General features: G+C 40.4%; 1 protein-coding gene across 2 annotated transcripts in view; it reads left to right on the top strand.

The window, feature by feature from the left end:
• The window catches only part of RNF17 (ring finger protein 17), a 101468-nt gene extending 80566 nt beyond the window's left edge, over nt 1-20902 (top strand). For both annotated transcript variants that reach the window (XM_069467469.1, XM_069467468.1), the window contains exons 27-35: nt 2352-2471; nt 3698-3778; nt 5683-5808; nt 7833-7889; nt 9868-9984; nt 11177-11345; nt 15310-15445; nt 18359-18548; nt 20804-20902. In XM_069467469.1, the coding sequence (XP_069323570.1) occupies nt 2352-2471; nt 3698-3778; nt 5683-5808; nt 7833-7889; nt 9868-9984; nt 11177-11345; nt 15310-15445; nt 18359-18548; nt 20804-20902 (1095 nt within the window). The remainder of the gene's footprint in view (nt 1-2351; nt 2472-3697; nt 3779-5682; nt 5809-7832; nt 7890-9867; nt 9985-11176; nt 11346-15309; nt 15446-18358; nt 18549-20803) is intronic.

Raw genomic sequence — 20902 nt, 5'->3', positions numbered from 1 at the left:
TGCACAGCTAAGGAAATGATCAACAGAGCAAATAGACAACCTACAGAATGGGAAAAAATATTTGCAAGCTATGTATCTGATAAAGGGCTTATCACCAGAATTTACAAAGAACTGAAGCAAATCAGCAAGAAAAAAAACAAGCAGCCCCATTAAAAAGTGGGCAAAAGACATGAACAGAAGCTTTTCAAAAGAAGATAGACAGATGGCCAGTAAACATGAAAAAATGCCCAATGTCACTAATCATCAGGGAAATGCAAATTAAAACCACAGTGAGATATCACCTTACCCTTGTTACAATGGCTTTTATTAAAAAGTCCAAAAACTACACATGCTGGCATGGATGCAGAGAGAAAGGAACACTTATACACTGTTGGTGGGACTGCAAATTATATAATGGTACAACCTCTGTGCAAAACAGTATGGAGATTCCTCAAAGAACTGAAAATAGACCTATCATTTGATCTACCAGTCCCACTACTGGGTATTTATGCAAATGAAAAGAAGTCATTTTATCAAAAAGACACCTACACTCGAAAGCTTACTGCAGCACAATTCACAATTGCAAAAATGTAGAATCAGCCCAGGTGCCCCTCAATTCATGAGTGGATTAACAAAATGTGGTATATGTATACTGTGAAATACCACCCAGCCATGAAGAAGGATGAGTTAATGCCTTTTACAACAATTTGGGTGGAACTGGAGACCATTATCCTAAGTGAAGTATCTAAAGAATGGAAAAACAAACACGACATGTACTTGCTATTAAACTGATGAGCACACATGTGCACAAAGGGAAGTAAAACTCAGTGGAAATCAAGCAGGGGAAGGGGAGCGGAGGGGATGGGTGAAAACTTGCCTATGGGTACAGTGAACACTATCTGGTGATGGGCACACTTATGACCCTGACTCAAGCATAACAAAGCGATCCATGTAACCAAAAACATTTGTACCCCTGTAATATTTTGAAATTGTAAAAAAATCTTCAAAAATAGCTACATGCTTTAAAAAGTGTGTGTGTGTGTGTGTGTATACACACACACACACAAATATAGATGAAAATACCTCTATTGACATTGTATTTACTAAGTAAACCAATGAAACTAATGAAGTACTTTTCAGATATTTGGCACTTGTGTTTGACAGTGATACCTGACAAGTACATAGCACTTGAGGTTTTTTAGCTTTTTTCATGTATGTGCGTTCATATTTTATAATTTGTTTACAACTATCCTAGATATAGATTATGATTCCCATTTTACTAATAAGAAAATTACAATTTAGCTTCAGTGACCTGCTAGGATCATCTTATCAGTGGGTAGTAATGCCGGAGTTCACATCCAAGCATCTGATTCTGAACTTCCGATTCTAAGTCTTGTGCTGCTTCTGCTGGACTGTAAACTGTTAATGGTTTTAATAGAATTAAAATGGTTTTAAATTTTGGGGTGAATACTTAAGCATCTGGATACTTATGATAGATCCAAGTGTTTATATGCAAATGCATCAGTTTTCCACATACATTTGAGTTCAGATAACTGCTGCCCTTTTCTTCCTTAGTACAGAGGTAAACTGAAACTCAGTTTTCATCAAGTTATCATACTTCATAAACTTTACATGTGTGAAATCCAAATAAAAAAGATGGTGAACTTTTATAAAAATTTCTCACGCTATCTGAATACCTGTTTAAGTTACTTAAAAGTACTTTGAGAGTTTAATCGTTGCCTTTTCTTTTTTCCTACTTTTTCCTATTATTTCCTTTTTTTCAATAGGAAAAATACATTTTACATTTGAAGTGTGTACACAGTGTTTTCACTCCTTAACCTGGTATCTTTTATAGTTTATCCTGTGATCTACATTAAGAAATAAACATTTCATGAAACCATAACACCCTAACTACCTGTGATACACTCAGATATTTTTTATTCAATTCTATTTTATTTTTTAAAATGCGAAGAAGACATCTTAATTAAACAGTGATATGGTCATTTCTTTTCATTGGAGCAGAAGAAATAACTTACTGGCATTCCTTATTCTTAAGACAGTTTAGAAATTGAATTGTCAGAGTTATATAAAGCATTTCAAAAAGGAGTTGCTCCTGAATTTGTAAATCTAATAAGACCTAGTTTTAAAGAAGTTTTGATTTATAGATTATGGTAAGAAAACCTTTATACATTGAGGTTTGATACACCATAGGATAAGGGAATAAATACAATGTTGCTGTTTTTCTGGAAGTTTTTTTCGAATCCAAATTGAGTTATCTTTACAGGATCTTTTCTTTTAATACCAGGAAATCCCTCTGTCCCCTAGCTTTTAGTTATAAATTTTAACTATACATTTTATTTGGCCTGTTTCAGGTACAATATTTAGATCATGGATTCACTGAGAAGATTCCACAGTGTCATCTTTACCCTATTTTGCTGTATCCTGATATACCCCAGTTTTGTATTCCTTGTCAGCTCTATAATACTATACCTGTGAGTATGTAATAATTTGTGGGATAATTAATTTTAATTTTTTTTTATTTTTTAGAACTATTTAGAATGTAAAAAAAAATCTCGGTTGCAACAAAAAAAATAGGTATAATAAAATACCTACAAATAAGTTTAATAAGACAGCTTAAAGGGCCTTTATGAAAAAAACTACAGAATTATACTGAAGGATATAAAACATCTGAATAAATGAAGGGACGTAATCTGTTCATAGATGGGAAGGCATAAAATTGTAAAAATTTATTTCTTTATCAAATGAAGTTATAAATTTTAAAGATGAAATCAGATAAAAGAGTAGCTTATTAATTATCTCCTGCATAACAAATTAAGCTAAGGATTAGTGGTCTAAAATAAACTTTCATTATTTCATACAATTTCTGTGAGGGATTTCTCCTCGGAGTGGGAGTGGCTTAGCTGGGTGGTTTTGACAAGGGGTCCCTCATGATACTTTAAGCAAAATGTCCACCAGGAGTGGAGCCATCTGAAGGATTGACTGGGGATGGAGGATCCACTTCAGAAGGCTCACTTCCTTGCCATGTAACCCTCTTAACACATAAAAATATAACAGTCACTGCTTCTTAATGAATATGTATTATAGGCCTTCTAGAAGCACTACGTTGGCATATTGGTCTTTTTTAAAAATTTTCAATGTGATATTCTGTTTTTAATGTAGGTTTATATTTTTAAAGCATAAAATGTTATAAGTGAGTACTATAGGAAGAAGCTCATTCAAATTACTGGTTTAAGGCTGGGCGCGGTGGCTCACGCCTGTAATCCTAGCATTCTAGGAGGCCAAGGTGGGAGGATTGCTTGAGGTCAGGAGTTGGAGACCAGCCTGGGCAAGAGCGAGACCCTGTCTCTACTAAAAGTAGGAAAACATTAGCCAGGCATGGTGGTGGTCGCCTGTAGTCCCAGCTAGTCGGGAGGCTGCAGCAGTAGGATTACTTGAGACTAAGAGTTTGAGGTTGCAGTGAGCTGTGATGATGCCACTGCACTCTACCCAGAGTGACAGAATGAGACTCTGTTTCAAAAAAAAAAATTATTTAGGATCATTTTTACCATATACCCATGATACTCTCCGAAAACTGTGTATTTTACGCTGCTGTCTAGTATTACTTGTTTGTGGCTACTTTTTGTGTATCTTAATTTGCTCCTGATTTGTCTTATTTTATGAAAGTGTAAAAGAATCTGAGTTTATTAATCTCAAATAGGTTGGGAATGTCTGGCAGCCAGATGCAATAGAGCTTCTTCAGGAACTGCTTTCAAAGAGAGAGGTGGAAATACATATTATGGTAATTTGTGTTTAAAGCATATATAGTTTAAATTATTTGCCATAAAATGTTATAATTAACATAATTTGAGGGATATTTTTGATGATAAGCAATGGTATATGTGTATTCTTGTGTGAATGTAAATTACTCATTAACTTAAAAGAAGTTACCCCTTTGGTTCCTAGGCTTATTTTAAATAAACCTAACTTTAAACAAGTTCCTGAGAATTTTCGTAACCATTGAAGTCAGTAATTTGGAAGATTTTTTATTAACAACTTATTTTAATACAGAGGGCAGTGTTAAATCGCTGGGTGTGTTCACGAATCCTGGTGGCAGTGTTTAGGGTGTGCCGTGTCTGCAGCACTGTGGCAGTCCACGCAGGCCATTCCGAGAGTCTGTCATGATCCCTTCCTCAAAGACCTTATCTAGTTAGTGAAACGAGACGTAAACCTAAAAAATTCACACTGCAAAGCAACATGCCGAGAGCCAAGTGATCGGTAAAAAGGGTTAAATGTGATAGGAATTTAGAGGCAGGGAGAATTGAGGTATTCCTTAAAGAAAAGATGGTCAAGTTCTGGGACCCGGGAGAGGAAGTGCGCGAAGGCACGGGAGGCGGCGTGGCCGCGCGGCTGGGCGGTGGCGGGTAGGGTGCGGGAGAGGTCGGGTCGGCGAGCAGCGAGGGAACGGGGTCAGCCTGCTGGGTTGGAGGACTCGAGGGTGGGAAAGTATAGAAATGGCAAGGAAAGCGTTTCTGTGTTGAAGAGTGAGGACAGGGTGACAAGGACTTGAAAAGAGGCGCAGAGCCACTTAAGTAAGAAAGCGGCTGATGGCAGCGCCGAGAGCCCCCCAGTTACGTGGGCAGGTCCGTGCCGGTCACTGACGTAAGGCAGCGATTGAGATTGTTTAGTTTGTCCAAGCAGCTTTTTCTGCTGCTCAGCTTAATTAACGCAGGTGGAGGAGTCATTTGTGATACAGCAGAGGCTGCGGGTTTGTCGGGGCCGCGAGCGCGGGTGCCGCAGCCCTGACGCCGCCGCCGCCGCGCGGCGCTGCTGGCCCGAGTCAGCGGGGCCGAGCGGGCGGAACTCGCTGCCCCCTGCGGCTTCCATTTTCATGGTGGGAGGCAGAAAACAAAAACATGAACGATAGGAATATTAGTGATAAGTGCTGGGAAGAAAAACTAAGCAGGAAAGGCTGATGAGAGGGGAGGAAGATCCATTTTAAACACGGTGTCGGGAAGACGTCCCTGCGCAGGTGGCATTTGAGTCAAGACCTTAAAATGGCGCGAGGACAGCCCGTGCGGGTGCTGGAGACGAGCGCTGGGGGCACGCCGGGAGCGGGGCCCGCCAGGCAGCCGCAGCGGGGACAAGGGACGGCAGCGGCCTGGCTCGGCGAGAAGACGGGTTTGGACGCGGTGTGGCCAGTGGAAACGGAGAGAAGTCCCCGCGGGCCAGCCTATCAGTTCTGGACACATTCGATACCCAGTGATTGTAAATGAGCTTTATTCAGAGTTTTAAAGATGGCATGATGCCTGTTTTAGACTATTAATTTCTTCTAAGTCCTGCCATTTTGGGATTTTTAATGAAACTTCATTTTTTCACCACTGAACATGCCTTCTTGTTAGTATAAACTACTGGTATCATCTAAAGACAACATATATAGGAAGTTATATATAGTAGGTTATTTTGTAGTAAATAGCTAGAAAACTCTATGGAGATATAAATATATGTTACATAAACCTAAGTAATAGAATTACTGCCTCATAACCTGTCAAAATACCAGGAAGAAAATTCTATGACATGAGTCACTATCCAGACTGTCTGATAATGCTGTGATTGTCAGAAGCCTAATTTCATATTTGTTGACTATAAAATTTTAGTCATCAAATAGACTTTATAATAATAATCTTCTTTATTGAATTTAAATAGGAATTACCGAAAAATCCCTGGGAGAAATTATCTATTCATCTTTATTTTGGTGGAATGTCACTGTCTTACTTTATGGCACACTATAAACATTGTACTTTTGAACATTCTGAGGAGATATTGAAAGAAGTAAGTGAACTATTTTTTTTTATAAAAATCTAAACTATAGAAAAATTCTGGTTAAAGGTGTCACATTTTGTCTTACAGCTAAAGTCTTAAATATGATTCTATGTATCTGATCTATTAAGAGAGTAAAGAGGACTTGTAAATTCTCTGTAGAGAAAGAAATACACTGTATATCATGCTTTGTAAATGTCCTGAAAAAGACTTCAATTACATTAAGACTAAATTAATGATTCTGTACCTTCAAACCTAGTGATCTAGTGTTGTTTGAATACAGGGGTGCATGTTATAAAATCTTCAATAGAATTCAATACCAGAAGAGGACTCTTTCCCCAGATGAAATGTTTTTTCCTTTTACGTGACAGAAAAGCCATATATTATAAAATTTCTCACAGGAAACTCAGAGGCACATTTTGAGCTTAGCTTTCATAAATGGCCCATTCCAACTGCCTGATGCTTCTGTGTTTAACACTTTTAAAAAGATAATTAGCCTGCTGTGGATATGGTTTCATAGTTCAAGCTGCTGTAAATCTTCTATAGGAATAGGGTATGCATCATTAACATTTTATATCAAGATATTTTTATGTCTAGAGTTACAATTTATTTGCAAGGGGTATTTTTTTTTTTGGTTTTTGTTGTTTGTTTTTTAAGATAGAGTCTTGCTCTGTTGCCCGGGCTGGAGTGCAGTGGCGTCATCATAGCTCATAACGACTTTAAACTCCTGGGCTCACGCAATCCTCCTGCCTCAGCCTCCCAAGTAGCTCGGACTACAGGCGCAGCCACCATTCACCACTAATTTTTCTATTTTTTGTAGAGATGGGGTCTCACTCTTGTTTAGGCTGGTCTCAAACTCCTGGGCTCAAGCGATGCCCCTGCCTCAGCCTCCCAAAGTGCTAGGATTACAGGCATGAGCCACTCATGCTGGGCCTTCTTGTTAATGTTTTTAAATGTTCATTTTGTTGACAGTACACAACCATTGAGTGTTCTGTTCAATATAGAAAACTACTTTCTTCTTTCAAATAGAAACTGTGGGCCGGGCGCAGTAGCTCACGCCTGTAATCCTAGCACTCTGGGAGGCCGAGGCAGGCGGATTGTTTGAGCGCAGGAGTTCGAGACCAGCCTGAGCAAGAGCAAGACCCTGTCTCTACTAAAAATAGGAAAAAATTATATGGACAGCTAAAAATATATATAGAAAAAATTAGCGGGGCATGGTGGCACATGCCTATAGTCCCAGCTACTCGAGAGGCTGAGGCAGGAGGATTGCTTAAGCCCAGGAGTTTAAGGTTGCTGTGAGCTTGACACCACGGCACTCTAGCCCGGGCGACAGAGTGGGACTCTACATCAAAAAAAAAAAAGAAAGCAACTGTGATATTACTTTGTACCTATAATCCTCACTGCCAGCCTTTTCTTTAAAGCAGAGACGTGTGTGTATGTAAAAGTGTTCCATCGTTAAGCTGGTTTTATAAAGATTAGTCTCTCCTTTCTGGGTGGACTTTTCGCTGTGAACATTTTATAGGGAAAGGTAAGAGCTCCCACTCTTTCATAAACTAATTACCATTGACATGTGTTGGCATTATTTTGAGAATTCTTTTCTTTTCTTTTTTTTTTTTTTTTGAGATAGGGTCTCCCTCTGTCACCTAGGCTGGAGTGCAGTGGCCCAGTCCTAGTTCACTGTAACGTCGAACTCCTGAGCTCAAGCCAGCCTCCTGCCTCAGCCTCTTAAGTATAGTGGGACTATAGGCACATGCCACCACACCCAGCGAATTTTTTTTCTTTTTTTTTTTTGGAGAGATGAGGTCTCACTGTGTTGTTGCTTCAGGCTGGATTTTTGAGGATTCTTATTGTTGAAAAATTAAGATAGTAAGATTACTCGGAACATTAGAGTTTCTTGTAGTAAATCTGAAATAACTAAATCAATGCCAGCAAGGACATGCACCCAGGTTTTGTGGGGATTAAATATGAAAGTGCTTTAAAACAGTGTTATATAGTTAAAGGTGGTTTTACTCATTAATAATACTGTATTATTTCAGAAACCAACAGATTACAATAAAAAGTATGAGGAAGAAGAATGGGAAATAAGGTTTGAGGTAAGCAGCAATCCAAATATTTTAGAAACTTTGGATACTTCATCCATATAAAGGACCTGATGCAGGACAGGAAATAAGAGTTTTTTATATAACAGCTTGAGACTTTCTTACATACCATAGAATTCACCTTTTCAAAATGTGCAATTTGGTGGTTTTTAGCATTCACTGAGTTTTGCAACCATCACCACTAATTCCAGAACATATCATCACCCTGGTAAGAAGCTCTTTACCAACAGCAGTTATTCCCCATTCTTCTCCTCCCCAGCTTCATGGCAACCACTTAATCTTCTGCCTCTCTGTATTTGCCTGTCCTGGACAATTCATTTAAATGGAATCGGATAATATGTGGTCCTTTGTCACTGGCTTTTCACTTAGCATGGTGCTTTCAAGGTTCATGCATGTTGTAGTATGTGTTAGTACTTGAGTCCTTTTTATTGACAAATAAAATTACATTGTGTGGATATATTTTGTTTATCCACTGATCTGTTGATGTACACATGGGTTGTTTCCACCTTTTTGTGATTGTGAGTAATCCTGATCATGTGCAAGTGTTTATGCAGATGTGTATGTTTTCCCTTCTCTGGGGCATATGTCTAGGAGTGGAATTACTGAGTCTTATGGTAACTGTGCTTAACATTCTAAGGAACTCCAAGACTTCCCCAGAGTGGCTGCACCACATTGCATTTACGCCAGTAGCGTGGGAGGATCCCTCCTCCCCAGCTCGCCGTTGTAGTCTGTGTCTCCAGCCATCCTAGGGTGTATGTGAAGTGGTGTGTCACTGTGGTTCTGATATGCATTTCCCTGATGATTAGTAATGCTGAGCATCTTTTCACGTGGCTTATTGGCCATTTGTATATTTTCTTTGGAGAAATCTCTTCCTACCTACTGTCCATTTACAGTTGGGTTATTTATCTCTTTATTGTGGAGTTCTAAGAATTCTGTATGTAGTCTATATTCAAGTCCCTTAGCAGATATGATTGCAAATGTTTTCTCCCATTCTGTAGGTTGTCTTTTCACTCTCTTGATAGGGTCCTTTTAAGCACCAAAGTTTTTAGTTTTCATGAACTCCAATGTATGTTTTTTCTTTTGTCACTTGTGCTTTTTCATTCCTGTGAATGATAACCATGAAAATAATGTATGCTTATTGTAAAGTGCTTATTATAATACTTTGAAACAAATTAGCAAAATTCAACAGTGGACAATCACTTTTTGCTGAACTTTCCTAGATGCAAATATTTTTTTGTTTTGTTTTTTGATTGATTAGCCACCAGTTTGGAAATGTTAAGTAGTAACAAATTAACCTACAAATTTGAATATGATGGTTTCACTTCTTAAGATAATTACCATATTCTTTAAGACTAAAAAGAATATTTTAAAAATATATTGCTGGTACTTAAAGAAAAACGTACACCCATGTTTTTATTTGTATTTGCTTTTAACAGCTGCTAGATGCTATGATCCTTTTGGGAATCACATAACTTTGTATTTAGCTTTTATAGAGCACACCTTTTTGATAATTTTAACTTAAATCTTCTGTTAGCATTTCATACATTAATTTTTATTACGTTATATTATAAAGTACTTAGTCTTAAATGAAATACCAAAAAAATGTGTAAAAAAAGGATATGTTCCCCGTTCTGTGCCTCATACACCCCAGTCCTCCTCATTAGTAGCAATTGCTCTTAACCGTTTGTTAACCATTCTTCTAGAATGTGTGTATTTATAGATATATGTAACTCTATACATATTCATGCATTTTTGCACAAAACACTTTTTTTAATTGGGGGATAAAAGAATATAAAGATCTTTGTTTATCTTCACATCTTGATCCTACCGCAACAAAATCATTTTGTGGTGTTCAGTATTTGAAAGAGCTTGCTTTCTGGTAATTGAAGTAAATTGGCACCATAATGAACTTTTATAATATAGATTTTTATAATTGCCATCCTGAAATTTGAATTTATTTGTGGTGTTTTAGGAATTGCTTTTGTCTGAAACAGAGACTCCTGTCTTACCACCGTATTTGTCTTCAGCTCTGCCTCCCTCGGAAGAACTCTATGCTGTGCAAGTTAAGCATGTTGTCTCACCCAGTGAAGTATGTAATCCGAATGATTAGTTGGTGATTAAAAACATAACTAGCTATGCTGGTCTTGTTAAACCACTTCTCCATCTTCCTGATTTTAAACAATTGAAAATTGGTGACCTCTAGTTTGTTCTACTCTATAATGTCCTCTTCAGATGTTCATATTTGCAGCAAGTATTTCTTAAGCAGCTGCTGGGTTCCCAGTATTGTGTTGCTTTATTCAATGTTACATTTATGGCGAATATTTAGATTTTTAAGGTGGAACTGTTTCTACCTGTGAAATCTTGAACATCTCACTCCCTTTCCCTCTTCTTGCTTCTCACCCTGCCCTGTCTTTCCACACCACTGCCTTGCTTGTTACGTCTGTCTGCCTCTCGGAATATAACTCCGTGAAGACAGTCTGTGTTGTTCGTGGATGTATCCCCAGAACCTAGGATAGTGCCTGACATATAGTAGGCGCCTGACGAATATTGATTGAATGAATGAATAATTACACTAGAGAAAATCCGGCGGCATGTCTTTGGCAGAAAGGAAGACATGATAAGTAGCCTCAGCAGCTGCTTCAGCCTTCCCCACAGGAAGCTGTTCCCGTGCAGGCAAGGGAGGGAGCTGCTGTCTGACCTCACCAGAAGGCATGGCAGTGTACAGCCTCTGCTGGTTTTTATAATGTTTGTGTTGGTTATTTGCTGCGTACCGAGTTACCCCAAACTGAGCAGCTTAAAACAGTACAAATGAGGGTGAGGAATCTGGGAGCTGCTTAAGTCCTCTAGCTCAGGCTCTCTCATGAGGCTGCAGACGGGATGTTGATGGGGGACTGCAGAAGCCACTTCCCAAAAGACTCACTCACATGAGGCCACCTGGAGGGCTCAGTGTCATGCCTGTGCCCGGGCATCTCTGGCTGTCTGCTCACAGCATGGCTGCAGCGTCCTAGAGTGTGCAGTCCCTGGCAGAGTGCCACCAAGACAGAAGCCACATGTCTCGTATAATCAGGTCTCCAGCAGTCATGCACCGTCACCTCAGTCATGTTCTCCTGACCACAAGACAAGTGTGGAAGAATGTGGGAGGGACACAGGGTGAGCGTCAGGAAGCAGTGATCCCTGGGACTGTCTTTGGAGGCTGGCTGCCACAATAATTTTGTCCACATCAATGAATACTAGAAATTACAGAATTTGAAAGTTTTTTTTATTTCCCTCCCTCCACTTAGGTATACGTTTGCCTTGATTCTGTAGAAAATTGTAATCAGTATAACCAGCCTAGTGACACAGATGATAGTGGAGTCAGCTGGGAGTCGGAATCCGAGAGCCTTGATGAAGCGCTGCGGAGGTGTAATAAGAATGTGAAGATGTTTCCTCCTCTGACAGATTTTAGAACAGGTATGTGTATTACTTTTTGAATGAATTAAGATTTTTTTTCACAACATTATGGGGGTACAAACGTTTTGGTTACATGAATTACTTTTGTACAGTTTAGTCAAAGTTACCAGTGTGTCTGTCACCCACTTAGTGTGCATTGTACCTGTTAAGCGTGAATTTACCCATCCTCCCCACTTCATTTCCATTGAATTTTACTACCATCTGTGCACCTGAGTGTTGATCGATTAGTTCCAATGTAATAGTGAGAACATGTTTGTTTTCCCATTCTTGAAATACTTCACTTAGGAGAATGGTCTCCAGTTCCATCCAGGTTGTTACAAATGGTATTAGTTCGCCATTTTTATGGCTGAGTAGAACTCCATGGTATACATATACCACATTTTATTAATCCTCTTATGTATTGATGGGTGCTTGGGTTGATTTCACATCTTTGCAATTGTGAATTGTGCTGCTATAAACATTCAAGTGCAAGTGTCTTTTTTTATAAACTGTCTTTTTTTCCTTTGGGTAAATACCCAGTAATGGAATTGCTGGATCAAATGGTAGGTCTACTTTTAATTCTCTGGGTTATCTCCATACTACTTTCCTGAAATAAGATTCTTAATGTTTTTGTTTTGATGGGCTGATGAGTTTGGGCTATTTCTAATGTCAGTTGATTTTTTCTGAGGAAAATACTTCATGTGCTTGATTTCTTTGACTCCTCAAGATAACTCCGTAGATGATCTCTTTCCCATTTTCTAGATTAGAAGGAGAACTTGTCTTAAGTGACTCCCCTGGCAAATTTTCACTTTCCAAAAATCAGGCTGTGTTGGAAAATTGCATAAAGATGATTTTCTAAGCTTGAGGTTTTACCAGTAGCTGAAATTAAGAGAGTTGTCCTTCAGACCTTAATGGCAATCATTTTAATTACAAACCACGTAAGATGATGTCTGTTTCTGTCAGGATAGGTCAAATTCCTACTGTTTTTTGTTTTCAATACATTCTTCCCATCTTTATTAAATGTGTGTGATTCTCCTATGAGGAAAATGTCTCTAGTTAGTGCAACATGTGACACATAGAGATGGTATTTATGCTTGATGTTTTGTACATATCAGAAGATATTTTAGCAAAGGAAAAAAACACATCAGCCTAATGTCTCACCTGATTGTATTCAATGAGATTTTAATTGGTTGTAACTGACTTTTAGCTGATAAATAGGCCTTGCTGTTCCCTCTGCCTGGAATCTTTTTCCTGCAGACTGTCTATAGCAGTTTTGCTCTGCCTTTGCCTTTCGAAGGTTTCCCCAGCCTCTCTAAGTACAGCAGCACCACCTCCTTCCCTCTCACTCTCCTTTTCTAAGTACTACTGTGAGCACACGCCTCTTCGTGTCACCAGCAATTAGAAGGGCACCTGGCACAAGTAGGTGCTCATAAATATTGAATGAGTGAAAGAATAAACTCATCATTTCTTTTGTACGCTCAGATTTATAGTCAGGAAGAAACAGTTCCTTCATTGTGTTCGTATCTCAAAGGAAAGCCCACAATCTGTGCATAATGTGATATAAAATTCATGCAGCTATCTGTAATTATGTATTTTTCTGTAGGTATTTTATAATTCAATAAAAATTTTTTGAGTATGCATATGGTCAAGTTGATTCAAAGGCAAGTGCCTATTAAATAGTTACATTTGAATAAGGAGTTTTTATTGAAGGAGTTGTTTTCATGGGTTAAGATGACAACTAGTTTTTTTGTTTTTTGTTTTAAAGTTCTATTTGAGGAGATGAAACTTCAGCCATGTTTTTAAGGCTGGAAATGGTAAAAGTTGGGACTGATTAAGTGATTCAGTTACTTGCTATGCAGAACCGCTCTGCTAGATGAGAGTCTTCATGGCTTTATATACTCAAGAAATTGTTTATAAATCTCTGATAAAAATCATTGGAAATAAAAATCTGTGTCCATCAGTCTTTTAGTATTTCAATGCCACTTACCCACAACTGGATTCCTCTTTGTGGAATTATGTAAAAGAAGGCATGAGGACATAAGGGAGGATATAGAGCAAGATGGGAAACTGAGGCACGTGCCATCTGCTCTGAAATCTAAACATGTCATGTCCTAAGAGAAGGGAAGTACATACTATACTAATTTTTCCAGTTTTACTCAAGCCTAGTACTCATTAGCACACTCGAGCACATACTTGTACCAGGTACCATGTTAGGAATACAAACAACAGCTCTGCACTCAAGAACAGGTGGTCTAGCAGAGAAGAGACATTGACCAAGCACAGTGTGGAAAGAACAGCGCATATTAAAGGGGTACGCATAACGCTGTGGGATCACAGAGAAAGCAGTGGTCAGTAGTTAGTAATCAGGGCTTTACAAAAGTTATGTTGCCACTGAGCTTTGAAAGAAGAGATGTTTATCACAAAAAAGGCTCAGGGGAACATTCTGGATGGGGGGACAGCCATGAGCTAAAATAGAGGCGCCACGGCTTTAAGTGATTCTGTTGAGGTAAATCATTGAGGAGATGTGTAGGGATTGTTTGGGAGAACAGACAACTGAAGGAGCCTGTAAATTGCGATGCTGAGGACTTGCTATCGCAGGCAGCTAATATGCCACTGAAGACTAGTAAACAAGGCTACTGTAATTGGATTTTTAAAAATCCTAGTGGTCTTAAAAAGGATGGATTGGAGGACAGAACTGAAGGCAGGAACAACAGAAACCATATTTATTATCCTCTGCAAAAGGTGATGGCCCAAAGTAAAAGTGATTGGGGGCGGGTGGAGCTGGGGCAGTGGCGGGCTGAGCTAAGTCCCGGGGTTAGAAGAACTAGAGCTCAAGAATGGGAGAAGTGCCTTTCTTTGAAGCTTAATCCTTAGGAATTAGTGAAGAAAGATTTATAAAATATAAACAAAAAGAAGAAAAGCTAACATAAGGCCTACAGTTCAGTGTTTATTTCTGGATGGTGAGCATATGGTTGTTACATACCCTTCTTTGTACTTTTCTGTTTAAAAAAAAAATTTCGATACATAATATCTACACATATTTATGGGGTACATGTATAATGATCAAGTTAGGATATTTGGGGTATCCGTCACCTCGAGCATGTATCATTTATTATAGTCACCCTACTGTCCTGTCGAATATTAGAACTTGTTTCTTCTGCCTAACTGTGTGTTTGTACCCATTAACCACATCTGCTCTGAAATCTAAACATGCATCCCCCACCCCCACCACACACGCCCTTCCCAGCCTCCAGGAACCACCAGGCTACTTGTGGCCTTCATGAGAGCCACTTTTTTTTTTTTTTTGAGACAGAATCTCTCTCTGTTGCCTGGGCTAGAGTGAGTGCCGTGGCATCAGCCTCGCTCACAGCAACCTCAAACTCCTGGGCTCAAGCAATCCCACTGCCTCAGCCTCCCGAGTAGCTGGGACTACAGGCATGCGCCACCATGCCTGGCTAATTTTTTCTATATATTTTAGTTGGCCAGATAATTTCTTTCTATTTTTAGTAGAGACGAGGTCTCGCTTTTGCTCAGGCTGGTCTCCAACTCCTGACCTCGAGCGATCCACCCGCCTCGGCCTCCCAGAGTGCTAGGATTACAGGCGTGAGCCACCGCGCCCGGCCGAGAGCCACTTTTTTAGCTCCCACATATGAGTGAGAACGTGCAGGATTAGTCTTTCTGTGCCTGGCTTATGTCACTTAATATAATGACTTCCAGTTCTCTCTGTGTTGCCACAAATGACAGGAGTTCATTCTTTCTATGGCTGAGTAGTATTCCATTGTGTATATGCTCCGTCGTCCTTTTCCAGTCCTCCGCCGGTGGGCACGCGCGTAGGCCGATTCTGCCTTTGCTGCTGCGCATAGTGCTGCCATGTCGGGGGCAGATGTCCCTTTGATGGACTGATCTCCTTTTCTCAGGATAAAGCAAAAAGATTTTTAAGAAAATATAAAGCAATATTATTTTTTCCCTTTTTCTGTCTTTCCAGAAATGCCTTGCCTTGCAGAATATGATGATGGCTTATGGTACAGAGCAAAAATTGTTTCCATTAAAGAATTTAATCCTTTAACTGTCCTAGTACAATTTGTTGATTACGGATCGACTGAAAAGCTGACAGCAAACAGGTAAACAAATAAAATCGTCAACTTAGTTGAATTAGGACTCTTACTTTTGTTTTTTGGGTTTTTTTTTTTTTTTTTGGGTAGTTCTTTACTGGGAAAATTTTGCCTCTTTTAAAAGAAAACTCTTTTAAAGCTGTGTATTGGGATTTTTAATCCAGATTTTTATTGTTAAAATATGTATAAAATTTACCCTTTTAGCTATTTTTAAGTATGCAGTTAATAGACATTAAATACTATTCACAATGTTATACAACTATCACCACTTTTCTTTCTTTTTTTTTTTTTCCACCACTTTTCCATTTCCAGAACTTCTTTGTTATTCCCAACAGAAACTCTGTACCTATTAAACCATAGCATCCCAGTTCATTCTCACCCAGTCCCTGGTAACCTATAATGTACTTTCTGTCTCTATGAATTTGCCTATTCTAGGTGGCTTATATAAGTAAAATCACAAAATATTTGTCCTTTGGTGTCTTGGTTATTTCACTTAGCATAATGTTGTTAAGAGTCATTTATGTTGTAGCATGTGTCAGAATTTCCTTCCTTCTTAAGACTGGATAATATTCCATTATATGTATGAAGGGTCTTCAAAAAGTTCAAAGAAAATGCATACTATGAAAAACTGCACAGATTTCAATTTTTTTTGCGCCAAAATAAACTTTAAAGAAAAAACACACCTCCTAAACCATACTTAAAAAAATAAACTTCTATCAACTTGTTATAACATGTCTGAGGAGGATCTAGTTTGAGGCACTAAGAAAGATAAGACATCAGTTTGAAAAGAGCCCCTGTCAGATTGAAAAAAGCAACATGAATTCTGCTAAAATCAAAGCAAGAACAAACATGAAATTTATGGTGAAGCTTGAGTGTAACAATGGTGAAATCACTGATGCTTTACAAAAAGTTTACGGAGGCCGGGCGCGGTGGCTCACGCCTGTAAATCCTAGCACTCTGGGAGGCCGAGGTGGGCGGATCGTTTGAGCTCAGGAGTTCGAGACCAGCCTGAGCAAGAGCGAGACCCCATCTCTACTAAAAATAGAAAGAAATTATATGGACAACTAAAATATATGTATACAAAAAAATTAGCCGGGCATGGTGGCGCGTGCCTGTAGTCCCAGCTACTCGGGAGGCTGAGACAGGAGGATCGCTTGAGCCCAGGAGTTTGAGGTTGCTGTGAGCTAGGCTGACGCCACGGCACTCACTCTAGCCTGGGCAACAGAGTGACACTCTGTCTCAAAAAAAAAAAAAAAAGTTTACGGGACAATGCCCCACAGAAATCAGTAATTTCCGGATGGATATCTCATTTTAAGAAGGGATGAAACGATGTTGAAGATGAAGCTGCAGCGGCACCATCCGCATCAGTTTGCAAGAAAAAAATTCAACTTGGCAGTCCCTGTTGAGCAGGACTGACCGTTAGCAGCAGAAGCAGTACCCAACACCATGGACGTCTCAACTGGTCAGCTCTCACAACTCTGACTAAAAACTAAAGTTGAGCAAGCTTTCCCTCAGTAGGCACCAGACAGCCGCAGACAGAGCAGAGACTGCAGTGGAAATTTTAAACAAGTAGATCAAGATCCTGAAGCATTTCTTTGAGGAGCTGGAACGGGCGGTGGGACACGGCTTCACCGCTGTGACCCTGAAGACAGCAGTCAGAGCAGTGGCTGCCGGGAGGTGGATGCGGTTTAGTCAAAGTAAAACTGAACTGGTCGCCACAAAGGTCCTGGTGACAGTTTTGGGGATGCTCAAGGCATTTTGCTTGTTGAGCTTCCGGAGGGTCAAAGAATGAAGATGTCTGTTTATTATGAGAATATTTTGGAAAAGCCGAAGCTTTAGCAGAAAAGTGCCCAGGAGAGCTTCACCAGAGTCCTTCCCCGCAACTGTGCGCCTGCCCGTCCCTCTCACCAAACAAGGGCAATTCTGCAGGCGTTTCAATGGGAAATCAGCAGGCATCTCGCTTACGGGCCTGATTTGGCTCCTTCCGACTTCTTTTTTGTTTCCTAATCTTAGAAAGTCTTTAAAGTGCACCAATTTTTCGTGAGTTAATGTAAGAAAAGACCACATCGACGTGGTTAAATTCCCAGACCCTCAGTTCTTTAGCAATGGAGTTAAATGGCAGGTGTCATCGCTTACAAAAGTGTCTTGAATTTGATGGACCTTGTGTTGAGAAATAAAGCTTATATTTTTATTTTTTCCATTTTTCCATGAACTTTTTGAAGCCCCCTCATGCAGTACACACTACATCTTAGTTGTCCCTTCATGGTGGAGGGACCCTTGGGTTGCTTCTGAACCCTTTTTGCTATTGTGAATAATGCTCGTATGATACAAATGTCTCTTCACGTCCCTGGTTTTAATTATTTTGGGTACATGCCCAGAAATGGAGTTGCTGGGTCACACGCTAAGTCTGTGCCTAATTTTGGGGAACCGCCGTGCTGCTCTCCACGGCAGCTCTGCCGCTTCATGTTCCCACTAACGGCGCCCAAGGGTTCCAGTTTCCCCACATCCTCACCAATACTTGTTTATTTTCTGTGTGTTTTTTAATAGTAGCCATCTTTATGGGCGTGAGGGGGCATCTTCTTGTGGATTTGATTTGCATCGTAATGCTAAGCATCTTTCCATGTTCCTGTTGGCCATTTCTCTATCTTCTTTGAAGAAATGTCTATTTTTATGTGTATTTTCTTTGTTCTGTAGGTTTCCTTTGCACTCTGTTGTGTCCTTTGGTACACAGAAGTTTTAAATTTTGATGAAGTCCATTTTACCTGATCTTTGTTTCCTGTGCTTTTGGTGTCATAGCCAGAAAATCATTGCAAAATCCAGTGTCATGAAGCTCTTCCCCTGTTTTCTTCTAAGAGTTTTATAGTTTTAGCTATAATTTTAATTGTGACATTCTAAACATTTTGAGAATTTCTTTTGTGACAGATTGTGTCAAATTCCTCTTCATCTTATGCAGTACCCAGCCCGAGCCATAAAGGTTCTCTTGGCAGGGTTTAAACCTCCCTTAAGGGACTCAGGAAAGATAAGAATACCGTATTGTCCCAAATGGAGCATGGAGGCACTGTGGGCTATGATAGACTGTCTTCAAGGAAAACAACTTTATGCTTCTTCCGTGGTAAGTATCTGTCTTAATTAGCCAAAATTATTTTAAAGCTATTTCTCTGGTCCCTATTAAGTTTGTAAAGTGCTTTGTTTCTATGCAATTCTACCTGCAAAAATGTAATAAAGCAAAGCATATAAAGCTATATATACTATAGGATTAATTTTAAGGCTTGTTAAATGCTGTCTTAGTTTATATTTAATAAACTTTTTTATTACCCGACAGTGATATAAAATATCATTGATGGCCGGGCGCGGTGGCTCACGCCTGTAATCCTGGCACTCTGGGAGGCCGAGGAGAGAGAATTGTTTGAGCTCAGGAGTTTGAGACCAGCCTGAGCAAGAGCGAGACCCTGTCTCTACTAAAAATAGAAATTATATGGACAGCTAAAAATATATATAGAAAAATTAGCCAGGCACAGTGGTGCACGCCTGTAGTCCCAGCTACTCGGGAGGCTGAGGCAGGAGGATCGCTTGAGCCCAGGAGTTTGAGGTTGCTGTGAGCTAGGCTGACGCCATGGCACTCACTCTAGCCAGGGCAAGAGAGTGAGACTCTGTCTCGGGGGGGGGGGGGGGGGGGGGAATCATTGATGTAATTATTGAATGAACTAAGTACCACATCAGAGATACAGGTCACTTTCAGGATCAGGGGAGGGCAAGGAGTGACTTTTTCCATTCGGAGAGTTGAGAAAAGGGTGTTCAAGCTGCTCGCTACTAGGCACTCAAGTACTGAATTGAGTAAGACAGGGATGTGGCATTTAAGCTGCACCCTAAAAGAAAAGTGGGAAAGAACAGAGAGTTCTGGTCATGGAAAGGCCTGAATTATACTAATGGTACTAATCACATAATCATACTAATTTTGAACTGTTTAATGTAGTAGAACCCATATCAAACGATGAAATAAGTAGACTGAGTTGTGCAAGGGGAATTCAAAAAAAGTCAAATAAGAAACTCTGGACTGTTTAATGCAGATATGCTTTCTTCTTCTGAGATGTAGGATGTCACAAAGCAGTAGCCCCCAGGCAGAATCTGGCCTAAATCATGTTTTATTTAGTGTATAGTGTTGTAAAATTGGAAATTTCACCCAAGAAGTCTGTATTTCTGGCTTCTGATTGAGTATAAAATCTAGGAATGCTGGCTCTGCCCCTGGAAATGGCCGTCAGCTGAGTGGGCAGCAGCCGCCCTGCAGAGGGGCGCAGCCTGCAGCCCACCCCCGGCCTCAGCACCGGCCCGCGAGCCCTTCCTGCTTCCCTCCTTTGCAGTTCCTGCCTGGGCCCACGATTTTTGGATTCCTGACATACTGGCTGTAATAACAGTGAGCTCATAATGAGACAATGCTGTTACTAGAAAGTGCTTTTTGAAAACCCCTGTATGTATCGTGTATTGCGTGTGCAGAGTGATGTGAATAGTTCATGCAGGGTTTCTCTCAAGAACAGTGAGAATGTGGACAGGGCAAGTATTTCTTACAGATATGTATTTTTTCTCCTCTATGAGTAACATTCAAACTTTGGTCAGTATGTTGGGGTTCTCCAGAGAGTCGGAACCAATGGGCTACATAAGAGGGATTTGCTAGGGGAACTGGCTCACCTGATCACGGAGGCCAGGTCCCACGCTAGGCCCTCTGCGAGCTGGAGACGCGTCAGCCCAGAGGCTTCAGAACCAAGGACGCCAGCGAGCTGCCCCTGGTCTGAGGCCTAAGGCCCCCTGGGAGGCCACTGGTCCAAGTCCCAGAGTCCAAACGCTGAAGAACATGCAGTCTGATGTCCAAGGGCAGGAGCAAAAGAGGAAGAGAATCCCCTCCTCCAGCCTGTGTCCCAGCCGGGCCCCCAGCTGGGGGTGGTGCCTGCCCGCACTGAGGGGGGGTCTCTTCCTCCCGGTCCTCTGACTCAGCATCAGTGTCTTCTGGACACACCCTCACAGACACAGCTGGGAGGAGTGCCTCGGCAGCCAGACACCCAAACTCAGTTTATACGTAAGGCTGCTGCGATGCTTTGTGTGTGGAATGCAAATGAACTTTAACGGGACTGGACGGTGGTGTTAAAAGCCCAGTGGCTCCATCTAGGAGAAGCTTGTGGGGAGGAATTTAAGAGTGGAAGGAATGGAATTTAGCAGGAAACCATCACAGATGCCTTTTGGAAGTACAGAGTAGAAATTATAAATAAATCTAGAGAATGCCTTTTCCCTTCTGTGTGACTGGCCAGATGTAGGAGGGAAAAGGCAGCAGCGTTTTACATTGCTGTGTTTTCTTTAAACTGTATCTTTTAATTTTAGGCTCAGGCACCACAACAAACAGTGACGTTGTATGAAGATGAACAGTACCCAGTTCACATGTCATTAGTAGAAATGGGGCTCGCGGACGTGGATGAATGA

The sequence above is a fragment of the Eulemur rufifrons genome, chromosome 4 (assembly GCF_041146395.1).
Source record: "Eulemur rufifrons isolate Redbay chromosome 4, OSU_ERuf_1, whole genome shotgun sequence".
Lineage (NCBI taxonomy): Eukaryota > Metazoa > Chordata > Mammalia > Primates > Lemuridae > Eulemur > Eulemur rufifrons.
Note: the sequence above shows the minus strand (reverse complement) of the source record. Positions and strands in the feature narration are given on the sequence as shown.